The sequence below is a fragment of the Leucopleurus acutus genome (assembly GCF_964270905.1).
Source record: "Leucopleurus acutus genome assembly, chromosome: 1".
In the NCBI taxonomy this organism is placed as follows: domain Eukaryota; kingdom Metazoa; phylum Chordata; class Mammalia; order Artiodactyla; family Delphinidae; genus Leucopleurus; species Leucopleurus acutus.
Window position 1 is genome coordinate 125657598 of NC_139142.1, and position 12102 is coordinate 125669699.

The following is a 12102-nucleotide window of genomic DNA, read 5'->3' on the forward strand; positions in this document are numbered from 1 at the left end:
TATGGAGGTTCCTTAAAAAACTAAAAATCGAATTACCATATGACCCAGCAATCCCACTACTGGGCATATACCCAGAGAAAACCATAGTTCAAAAAGACACATGCACCCCAATGTTCACTGCAGCACTATTTACAATAGTCAAGTCATGGAAGCAACCTAAATGTCCATCGATAGACGAATGGATAAAGAAGATGTGGTACACATATACAATGTAATATTACTCAGCCATAAAACGGAATGAAATTGTGTCATTTGTAGAGACGTGAATGGATCTAGAGACTGTCATACAGAGTGAAGTAAGTCAGAAAGAGAAAAACAAATATCGTATATTAACGCACATATGTGGAACCTAGAAAAGGGTACCAATGAACCGGTTTGCAGGGCAGAAATAGAGACACAGAAGTAGAGAACAAACGTATGGACACCAAGGCGGGAAAGCATCAGGGGGTGGGGGTGGGGGTGGAATGAATTGGGAGATTGGGATTGACATGTATACACTAATATGTATAAAATGAATAACTAATAAGAACCTGCTGTATAAAAAAATAAATAAAATAAAATTCAAAAAAATGAAAAAAAAGAAATAAAATAAAAAACAGATATCAAAGAACAAAAGCAAGGAAAAAACCACAAAGCAACAACAGTAAAGTAAAAATAGAAAAATTTAAAATAATATATTTTGAAAAAAGGTTAGGAATAAAAATCAAAAATAAAAGATAAAATATAATAAAAGCAAGAACACCAACAGCTGAGCAAAAAAAAACCAAAAAAATAATATTAGTACTAAGAATATTTTCCTGGGGCCTCCTCTGTCAGTGTTCTTGCTCCCAGAGTGACCCAGTGCCAATCCCCGCCTCCTCAGGAGGCCCTCCAATACCTCTAGGTAGGTCTCTGGACCTGCTGTGGGAACTGTGGAGCCAGCAGAGACTCTGACCTGGCTCGATTCCTGAGTGTACTTGTCCCCAGAGTCCAATGCTGTGACAGCTAGACCAGTCTCAAATGTTGAAACAATCGTCATCTGTTCAGGTATTCCACAGATGCAGGATTTACCCAGCCGACATCGGGGGTTTAATCCACAGCTTGTGCAGGTGCATGGCAAGATTTCCATTTCTCTTCCTTAGTCGCACTGCCCCTGAAGCTCATTTTTGGTTTTGACCCCACCTCTCTGTGTGCGCCACCCTCAGGAGTCTGTTCCTTGCCCAGGCAGGAGAGAGCAAAAGCAGCGGCTGCTTGGGGCACCCTTTCTCACTCATGTTGTGGCCTGGATACTGTGGCCACAATTGAAGTGTCTGCAAGTTGCCTGCAGCAACGGGTCCAGCAAACAGTTGGAATAGACTGTGGCGCTGGCAAATGGGAACAGGGGCAGCCTGCCCCCGCCCGCCCCCATGCCTCTCAACAATAGTGCCTCCCTTTCCAGGCAGCCTACTCTTCCTCTAGGGTCATTCGTGGCCACGCCTCCCCTCACTCCCATCCCTTCTGCTGTATCCGTATAGCCCACAGCATTCCTCTCCCTGGATTCGTTCTCCCAGCCCCACGCTTTAGCACTCAGCCCCCTCCAGCATCTTCAGGCTCTTGTCCCAGGCAGGGGTGCCCAGGCCTGATTCCCAAGGAGGCTTTGGGATGGGCAGTGCTCAGGCCCCCGGAGCCCACGCAGGCGGAGGAGACCCTGGCCGGGCGGGGGGGGCGGGAGTGGGCCTGCTCAGATGGGAGCTTCTTCCAGTGCCCGCAGAGGGTGAAGAAGCTGGCGGTTGGGGGTTGGCAAAAGGGCTTATAATGGCGGCTCTGCCCCTTGCACACCACTTGACAATGACCCCTTCCTTTTATGGTATCTCAGGCTTCTTCTGCAGACTTACCCAGTTGTGGAGTTTCTTACTCCTGTCCCTTCAGGCTGTCTTTTCACAGCCAACAGCTGTCCCTTCCCTGGGTCCACACTCCAAACCCCACTTTCTAGCACCCAGCCCCCTTTTGCAACAGGTGACTCGTGATTCAGGAATGTGCAGAGCAGTGGTGTAGACCCTGAATACAGTTCTTACTTTGTCCTGCCTTCCACAGACTGTCTGCTGCATTCTCCTTTGATCCCCCAAACGTGCTTTTCTGTCACAGCTGATTCTCCCACCGTGAGGGAGTTTTTCTGAGTGTGGGGACCTCCACTCACCTTCAGCTTCTCACCATGGTTGCTGGTCCCTTTTTTGATTCCTCTTTTCTTTTTTTTCTTTTCTTTCTTTTTTTTAGGTGTCCAAAGTTTTCTGCTAATGTTCAGCAGGTGATCTGTGGGAATTGTTCCATCTGTAGATAAATTTGCAATGTACCCGTGAGCGACGAATTCTGCATTCTCCTATTCCGCCATCTGGATTCCCTCCCTCCTCCTTTTAACTTTTGTAACGTAGTAAATAGCTCCTTTTCATTTGTACTATCAATACTTTTAGTTTTCTCTCTTTTTCTTTATCAGTCTAGCTAAAGGATTGTCGATTTTGTTGATTTTTTCAAAGAACTAAGTTCTAATTTTGTTGATTTTCTCTATTTTTTATTTTCCATTTCATTTATTGCACTCGAGTCTTTATTTTCTTCTTTCTGCTTGCTTTGGATTTAGTTTATGCTTCTTTTTCTAGTTTATTAAGGCAAAACTTTAGGCAGCTGATTTGAGATCTTCTTTTTTAATACTGGTGCTTATAGGTATAAATTTCACTCTAAGCATATATTTAGCTGTTCCATAAGTTTTTTGTGTGTGTGTTTTCATTTTCATTCATTTCAACATATTTCCTAATTTCCCTTGTGATTTATTCTTTGACCAACTGATTATTTATGAGTGTGTTGTTCAATTTCTTCATATCTGAGAATTTTCCAAATTTCCTTGTTATTGATTTCTAATTTTATTCCATTGTTGTGGTAGAACATATGTTATATGATTTCAGTCCTTTTAAATTTATTGAGGCTTGTTTTATGGCCTAACATGTGATCTTTCCTTGAGAATGTTCCATGTGCTCTTGAGAAGAATGTATATTCTGCTGTTTTTTTTCTCATAGTTACTGTGTATGTGTGTGTGTGTGTGTGTGTGTGTGTGTGTGATGAGAACACTTAAGATCTACTCTCTCAGCGGATTTCAATTATACAATACAGTATCATTAACTACAGTCACCATCGTGTACATTGGATCTCCAGAACTTATTCATCTTATAACTGAAAGTTATACCATGTGACTGACATCTCCCCATTTCTTCTGCCCTCCAGCTTTTAGCAACCACTGTTTGACTCTCTGGTTGTATGAGTTCAATTTTTTTAGAGTCCACAGATAATTGAGATCATACAGTATTTGTATTTTTCTGCCTGGCTTATTTCATTTAGCATAATGTCCTCTAGGTTCATCCATGTTGTTGTAAATGGCAGGACTTACTTCTTTTTTATGAAAGAAAGTATTCCATTGTATATGTATATGTGTGTGGGTGTGTGTATGTGCGTGTTTGTGCATGTATATATGTATTTATATTTCACATTTTCTTTATCCATTCATCCTTTGACAGACACATACGTTTTTTTCCATGTCTTGGATAATTTGAATAATGCTGCAATGAACCTGAGCTTCCAAGGTCAACGTTCTAGCTGATTCATTTTCTGGTAGGCACTCTCTTCCTAGCTTGTCTTCTCACTATGATGATGTTCCTACTATATCCTCACATGGCCTTTCTTCTGTGTACAGAGAGAGAAGAAGTGAGCTCTCTGGTGTTTCTTCATATAAGGACACTAATCCTATCAGATCAGAGCCCCACTCTTATGACATCATTTACCCTTAATTATCTATATATAGGCCCTATCTCCAAATACAGTTACACTTGGGGTAGGGCTTCAATATAGGAATTTGGGAAGCATGCAAATATTCAGTCCATAACAACGCTTAACACTTAACACAATGGCTATAAATAGTCCTAAAATAGACTAAAGAAGGACCACATTAAAAATACGTGCCATTCAAAAAAAGCCGTAAGACTGAAGTCTGGGAACTACCATGGCAGTTTGTTGGCACATGGATATATATTGATTATTTTATTTGCATTGAAAGAGTAAAAGGAAGAGAGAATTCATTTGCAAGAAGATGTAAGTATTCTCATGCTCGAGAAAGACACCTTTGGGTACCACTGTTTTATGAGGTGAGGTCCCATGTTGTCATCCTGAGCTGTGTTCACCCCAATACTTCAGCATTTCTGAATGTGGCTGGAGGACTCATAGGGTGAGGTTGCTGAAGATCTATTTGCTTGGTGAAAGAACAATGCTTCAGGGTCAGAGTGAAGGAAAAACTCAGAGAAGAGCAAAATGCCTGACCCTCAGTTTGCCGTTGTGTTGGCTTTCTTCCATTTCTCCCTCCTCTCTACCCTTCTCTACCCTGTTTCCTCCTCCAGAAAGCTGACCTATATGGAGCACATCAATGGGCTTCCTCACCCTTTAGCTTTTACCTGAAGACAATTATCCAATCCAAGTTTTAAAAGAGATAAGGTAAATGGGTGGAAACTGGTCATATGTCAAAATGGAGCTAGATAACGAAAGCCAGTAAGGCCTGAAATTGAATGAGGTGAAGGCCAAAGGAAGCTGATGTTGAGCAAAGACCTTCAGGGTAGGGACTTCCCTGGCAGTCCAGTGGTTAAGACTTCGCCTTCCAATGCAGGGGGTGCAGGTTCCATCCCTGGTTGGGGAGCTGAGATCCCACATGCCTCGTGGCTTGTGGCCAAAAAACCAAAACAGAAGCAGTATTGTAACAAATTCAATAAAGACTTTAAAAATGGTCCACATCAAAAAAAAATCTTTAAAAAAAAAAAAAAAAGACCTTCAGAGTAGATGGAGAGATTCCCAAGCCAACGTGCATAAAGCTGTAGCGGTTTTTAATATAGTTTGAGCCTTGATTGGTATGGGCCTCTAAGAGCTTTTATAGAAGCAAGAGAAGAGCAGATTTAATGCTCTGGGTTCTTAGCAATAAGAATTCAGATAGCAAGAAACATATCCAAGTATTTCAGTAATCACGGTGTTGCATAAGAACAGAAGACTGCTGCAGTCCAGCCTAAGTCATTATAAAGAAGAATTCAACTACATACTAACTCAAGAAGACAAAGGTCATAGCTGTGAAGGAAGAACAATGATTTTATTTGGATCTAGATGTTGCATGGCATGACACATACTAAAAGTTACTTTCTCTGGAGTAAAATGCAGGAGATTTTGTATTTCTGGAGTAAAATATATTGGATTTTGAATTTCCAGCAGTATCGTCTAAGCTATTACAAGAGCCATGAAGTAAAGAGGGGGTAGTCATTCTTCAGGGCCATCACAATTGTCAAAATGAAAACAGCTCATATGTTATTAAATAGGAATGCCACTGCTGTGCTGGAGCTGGGGATAATCTAAAAGCGTCATAATTTTGCCCAATAGAGGGACCCATTTTCAGTCAGGCTGTAATCAGGAAGAAATTCTTTCACCTCAGGGGAATGTTATATATAATATGGTGTGTATAACTATGGTAGGGTTACCAAATATTATATGGGCCTACTTGGGCCTTCAGCCTCATACACTCCCCTCTCCACCACGGGCCATGTTCTGGTACTTTCGTAGAGGCATGTGTCCTACCTCTGAATACCGGGAACTTCTTATGTTCTGTAAAGGAGGCCAGAAGGACAGGAGTCCTGTAAGAGCTTCTGTGCCCAAGACAGGGAAGAGGGCATGAAGGCCAGGACCCTTCCCACGGAGAAGTGGAACTTGGCTTAGTTTTGCATTTGATTTATGTGAAGGGAAAGATGATACAAAAGAGCCAGCTAGAACAAGCCTTGTGGGTATGAGAAGGAAGAGAGAATTCATGCTGCACATGTGTGTGTGTGACTTTTGCTGCATGATGGTCCCATCCACTATGGCAGGTGGTCCAAACAGACTCCTGGAATGTAGCTCATCAGTCTTCTCCAGAAGGAAGAAGAGGAATTGGGAGAAAGAAAGCTTCCCCGAGAGGCTCCCTTACAAGCTATCTAAAGTGCTCAATTGATGTTTTATCTTTATTTATTTTTTGTCTTAGATATTATCCTGAATGAGCAGAATGTGCCTCTCCTCCTCAGGAGTTTGTTGCACAAACTTAAGAATGATAAACACAGATGCCTTCCTAGAAATACAGTGCCATTAAACCAGACAGTTGGAAGGAAACTTTGATAACATCTAATGAAATCCAGTGCTCTCATTCATGTCTGGAGATAAGGAACCTCAGGCCCAGAGAAGTTAAGTGAGTTCCACAAGGGCATCCAGATACTTAATGGTAGGAACAAGTATGGGGTTTACTGTAGCAGAGGTAGAGTTGACTACAACTCAGTATTTTATTACAAGTAAAAGCCATGTAAGCCAATCACACCCTAGCTCACATACTCAGAAGGAATAAACTAAACCACAGGTCAAAAGGAAACAAAGTGTCCTCAAACGGCATTGCAGAACCAGTCTAGTTTCGTACACATAAGGTACCTCTCTTATTTTTATCTCGAATGATATTTTATTAATACTTAACCTGGTGGTGAAGCTGAAAAACTCTCTCTCTTGGGAATTACAGAATTACCAAGGGCTTCTGTAATGTGCAACTCGCCTAGACAGAAATAAGCTGTGTTAACAGAGTATTTTGTTAACAATGCTGTTTATGTGGTTTTCTCCATGCTGGGTATTGGAATTGTTATTGTAAAACTCAGATAGGGCCCACCTAGCCCAGTTAAGACTTATTTAACTCAGGATTTTGTAAGACTAGTAGTAGATGTGTTGAGAATGACTAAACTCACACACCTGAATGAAAAAACTGTCTTTTAATATTGATACCTCTTTTAATATGTATCAGAACTGAAAACATCATAAAGCAATTGTTCTTAACTTTGAGGGAACTTTTTGAGATTCTGATGAAATTTATGGATATATCTTCCAGAAAAATTTTTATACACAAGAAGTTTTAGTTATAATTCACAGAAGTTCCATAGACCCCAAGGTCCATCCAAGGAGCCCAAGATAAGGCCCTCTGCTGTATCATGAGTTCTGGTATCATCTTTTAGTTCCTCTTTCAGCCATTTTGGCTAAGGGATTAATTAGTCTCTGTTCTGGTCCAATCTGCATGACTTTCCTGCATCTCCTTCCTGCTTCACCACACTTCTTTTTTGGGATGTCATTCTCTAGGTTCAGGGGCCTTAAAATTCTACCCTGAGAACTCCCTTTATGGGTGCATTGTTTTCACTCTAAGAGGTGTAACAAAATTCTGGCTGCCAATTTTACTTTAATGCTAGGAATGACTGTGGTTCCTTTCTTTGACGCTATACGCCTTTCCTTGTCTGTCTAATTTCTAATGGTTCCATATTCCCTCCAGAGCTTAGAGGACAGGGGGAAGGGGAATGTTTTATGTTGTGTATGTATGCTGTATATAATTAGGGTAGCCGTATAATTTATAATCAAAACTGGTACACTTTGGGAGTAAAAAAGGTGTTATCAATAATTATACCCACACATCCAGCACTGTCCTGACAAACTAGGCCATATGGTCCCACTAGCCTAAAGCTAAAGTACTGCTTGCTTTCCCTTTGCCCTTGGTGCTTGGGTATATACCTCCCTCAGGGGTCTTGTGAGAAGTAGTGGTTAGAACTTGGAAATGAAGAGGCCTCCAAGGTGAATTCAGAGCTAGAACCCAGTGTAGCCTCTCTAATGTGCATGGGACAAAGCCCAAGCAGCTTTGTGACTCATCAGTGGTTGTTGAAGCTGCTTTGCAATATAGCCTGCCAGATATGGTAACCCCTGGTGTTAAAGCTGCAGCTGCACCAGGCTCAGGAACTAACCTGTGCGCTTTCTTATTTTTCCTACTTCTTGGAAACCCAATCCCACTATATAATTCATGGGTCCGAGTTCCCAGTGGGTGTGAATGATTAGTGGGTGTGAAATGGTCAAATAAGAATACACCAGGGCTGCAGTAACCAGGCTGGAAGTTGGACATTAGCACTTAAACCCTCCTGTCCCAGGGCACACTCAAAACACAAATGTGGCAAACCAGAGTCAAGGGCAGAGCACAGAATGCTTAAGTAAAGAAGCAACTGCTTTATGCATTCATCTGTCAGTGGACATTTAGGTTGTTTCCATGTCTTGGCTATTGTGGATAATGCTGCTATGAACATAGGGGTACATGTATCTTTTTGAATTACAGTTTTATCTGGATATATGCCCAGGAGTGGGATTGCTGGATCATATGGCAACTCTGTTTTTAGTTTTTTGAGGAACCTACATACTGTTTTCCATAGCAGCTGCATCAATTTACATTCCCACAAACAGTGTAGAGGGTACCTGTTTCTCCACACCCTCCCTAGCATTTACTATTTGTGGACTTTTTGATCATGGTCATTCTGACGGATGTGAGATGATACCTCATTGTAGTTTTGATTTGCATTTCTCTGATAATTAGCGATGTTAAACATCTTTTCATGTGTCTGTTGTCTATCTGTATGTCTTCTTTGGAGAAATGTCTATTTAGTTCTGCCCATTTTTCGACTGGATTTTTTGTTTTTTTGATATTGAGCTGATGAGCTGTTTGTATATTTTAGAAATTAATCCCTTGCTGTTTTTTAATCGAGTTTTTTTTTTTGATGTTGAGTTGTATGAGCTGTTTATATATGTTGGATATTAACCCCTGATGAGTCATATCATTTGCAAATATCTTCTCCCATTCAGTAGGTTGTCTTTTTGTTTTGTTGATGGTTTCCTTTGCTGTGCAAAAGCTTTTAAGTTTAATGAGGTCCCATTTATTTATTTTTGCTTTTATTTACTTTACTTTAGGACATGGACTCAAAAAACTATTGCTGTGATTTATGTCAAAGAGTATTCTGCCTATGTTTTCCTCTAGGAGTTTTATAGTATCCAGTCTTACATTTAGGTCTTTAATCCATTTTGAGTTTATTTTTGTATATGGGGCTAGAGAATGTTCTAATTTCATTGTTTTACATGTAGTCCAGTTTTCCCAGCACCACTTACTGAAGAGACTGTCTTTTCTCCATTGTATATTCTTGCCTCCTTTGTCACAGATTAATTGACCATAAGTGCAAGGGTTTATTTCTGGGCTCTCTATCCTGTTCCATTGATCTATGTGTCTGTTTTTGTGCCAGTACCATACTGTTTTTATTACTGTAGCTTTGTAGCATAGACTGAAATCAAGGAGCATGATTCCTCCAGCTCTGTTCTTCTTTCTCAAGATTGTTCTGGCTATTTGGGGTCTTTTGTGTTTCCAAACAAATTTAAAATTTTTTTGTTCCAGTTCTTTGAAAAATGCCATTGGTAATTTGATAGGGATTGCATTGAATTTGTAGATTGCATTGGATAGTATGGTCATTTTAACAATATTGATTCTTCCAATCCAACAACATGGTTTATTTTTCCATCTGTTTGTGTCATCTTTAATTTCTTTCATCAGCATCTTATAGTTGAGTACAGGTCTTTTGGCTGATGAGATGATAAATGGATTGTTTAATAAGTTTTTTTTGTGGATCCAAGACACCTGACTGTATAATTTTCTCTAGCAGTGTTCAGAAGCCCAGGTATAATGAAGAAGGCAGATGGTTAAATTAATCTAGAGTCAAGGTTTTGCTAGACACGTCTGGGGGATGAACAAAGGGGCCAAAATAATATTACCACAATTCTCACTAAATGTTAATATGTTAATCCACTACATAATCATATTACAAGAGAATATTACATGGTAAAGAGAGGAGGGTATCAAGGTAAGTAAGAGGACAGTAAGAGGAATGGTAAAGAGAGGATGGGAGAAGGAGGGGGAAAAGAAAGAATGTCAAAAGGTACTGTCTAACAAAATAAATTATGAATGGTACAACTTCAGGTTTTTTTAGGAGAGTAATCCTTCCTGGAATTCCTCACATCATGTTACATATCTGTAATTTACTTTATTTTTTTCTTTTTAAGAACTTTTTATTATTTTCAGATTGATCTTTTTAAATCAACATAATAGCATCTCAACTTTCACTAAAGATACAAGTAAAAGAATTTTTTAAAGTCCCTCCCTACTTCCTGAAAATATTTCTTTTGCTGGGTGTTATTTGTGCTGAATGTTCAGATTGGTTCTTCAGTCCCTCTCTTTGAATCGCTAAGTCTTTTCACAATATCAGCATCTTTTCACCATTTACTCATGCTTTTTTTTTTTAACTTTTTATTTACATTGGAGTATAGCCGATTAACAATGTTGTGATAGTTCAGGTGCACAGCAAAGGGACTCAGCTGTACATATGCATGTATCCATTCTCCCCCAAACTCCCCTCCCATCTAGGCTGCCACATAACATTGAGCAGAGTTCCCTGTGCTGTACAGTAGGTCCTTGTTGGTTATCCATTTTAAATATAGCAGTGTACATGTCAATCCCCAACTCCCTGACTATCCCTTCCTTCCCCCGTGGCAACCATAAGTTCATTCTTTAAATCTGTGAGTCTGTTTCGTTTTGTAAATAGGTTCATTTGTATCATTTCTTTTTTAGCTTCCTCATATAAGGGATGTCATATGATATTTCTCTTTCTCTGACTGACTTACTTCACTCAGTATGACAATCTCTAGGTCCATCCATGTTGCTGCAAATGGCACTATTTCATTCTTTTTAGTGGCTGAGTAATATTCCATTGTGTGTGTATATATAGATATATATATAGATAGATATATATACACACACCACATCTTCTTTATCAGTTCCTCTGTCGATGGACATTTAGGTTGCTTCCATGTCTTGGCTATTGTAGACAGTGCTGCAATTAACATTGAGGTGCATGTATCCTTTTGGGCCATGTTTTTCTCTGAATATATGCCCAGGAATGGATTTCGGGGTCATATGGTAGCTCTATTTTTAGTTTTTTAAGGAACTTCCATACTGTTCTCCATAGTAGTTGTACTGATCTACATTCCCACCAACAGTGTAGGAGGGTTCCCTTTTCTCCACACCCTCTCCAGCATTTATCGTTTGTGGATTTTTTGACGATAGCCATTTTGACTGGTGTGAGGTGATATCTCACTGTAGTTTTTTTTTTTGGGGGGGTTGGTTCGCGGGCCTCTCACTGTTGTGGCCTCTCCCATTGTGGAGCACAGGCTCCGGATGCGCAGGCTCAGTGGCCATGGCTCATGGGCCTAGCCGCTCCATGGCATGTGGGATCTTCCCGGACCGGAGCACGAACCCGTGTCCCCTGCATCGGCAGGCGGACTCTCAACCACTGCGCCACCAGGGAAGCCCTCATTGTAGTTTTGATTTGCGTTTCTCTAATAATTGGTGAGGTTGAACATCTTTTCATGTGCTTCTTGGCCATCTGTATGTCTTCTTTGGAGAAATGTGTATTTAGGTCTTCTGCCCATTTTTTGATTGGGTTGTTTGTTTTGATGATATTAAGCCTCATGAGCTGTTTGTAAATTTTGGAGACCAATCCCTTGTTGGTCACATCATTTGCAAATAGTTTCTCCCAGTCTGTGGGTTGTCTTTTAGTTTTGTTTATAGTTTCCTTTGCGGTGCAAAAGCTTTTGAGTTTAATTAGGTCCCAGTTGTTTATTTTTATTTTTATTTCCATTATTCTGGGAGACAGAGTGAAAAAGATATTGCTGTGATTTATGTCACAGAGTGTTCTGCCTATGTTTTACTCTAGGAGTTTTATAGTGTCCAGTCTCACATTTAGGTCTTTAATCCATTTTGAGCTTATTTTTATGTATGGTGTTAAAGAATGATCTAATTTCATTTTTTTACATGTAACTGTCCAGTTTTCCCAGCAACATCTGTTGAAGAGACTGTATTTCCACCATTGTGTAGTCTTGCCTCCTTTGTCATAGATTAATTGGCCATAGGTGCATGGGTTTATTTCTCGGCTTTCTATCCTGTTACATTGATCTGTATTTCTGTTTTTGTGCCATTACCATACTGTTCTGATGACTACAGCTTTGTAATATAGTCTGAAGTCAGGGAGCCTGACTCCTCCAGGTCTGTTTTTCTTTCTCAGGATTGCTTTGGGTATTCAGGGTCTTTTGTGTCTCCATACAAATTTTAAGACTTTTTTTGTTCTACTGTGAAAAATGCCATTGGTATTTTGATAGAGATTGCATTGA

At 40.1% G+C, this 12102-nt stretch overlaps 1 protein-coding gene across 2 annotated transcripts in view; it reads left to right on the plus strand.

Moving 5' to 3' along the window:
* Positions 1-12102, plus strand: part of TEX9 (testis expressed 9) — a 212426-nt gene that overhangs the window by 87825 nt on the left and 112499 nt on the right. The window contains exon 2 of one of the 2 annotated variants that reach the window (XM_082846620.1): positions 2233-2263. The exons of the other annotated variant lie outside the window; for it this stretch is intronic. Coding sequence (XP_082702746.1) covers positions 2253-2263 — 11 coding nt within the window. The 5' untranslated portion in view covers positions 2233-2252. The remainder of the gene's footprint in view (positions 1-2232; positions 2264-12102) is intronic. 2 annotated transcript variants of the gene reach the window in all.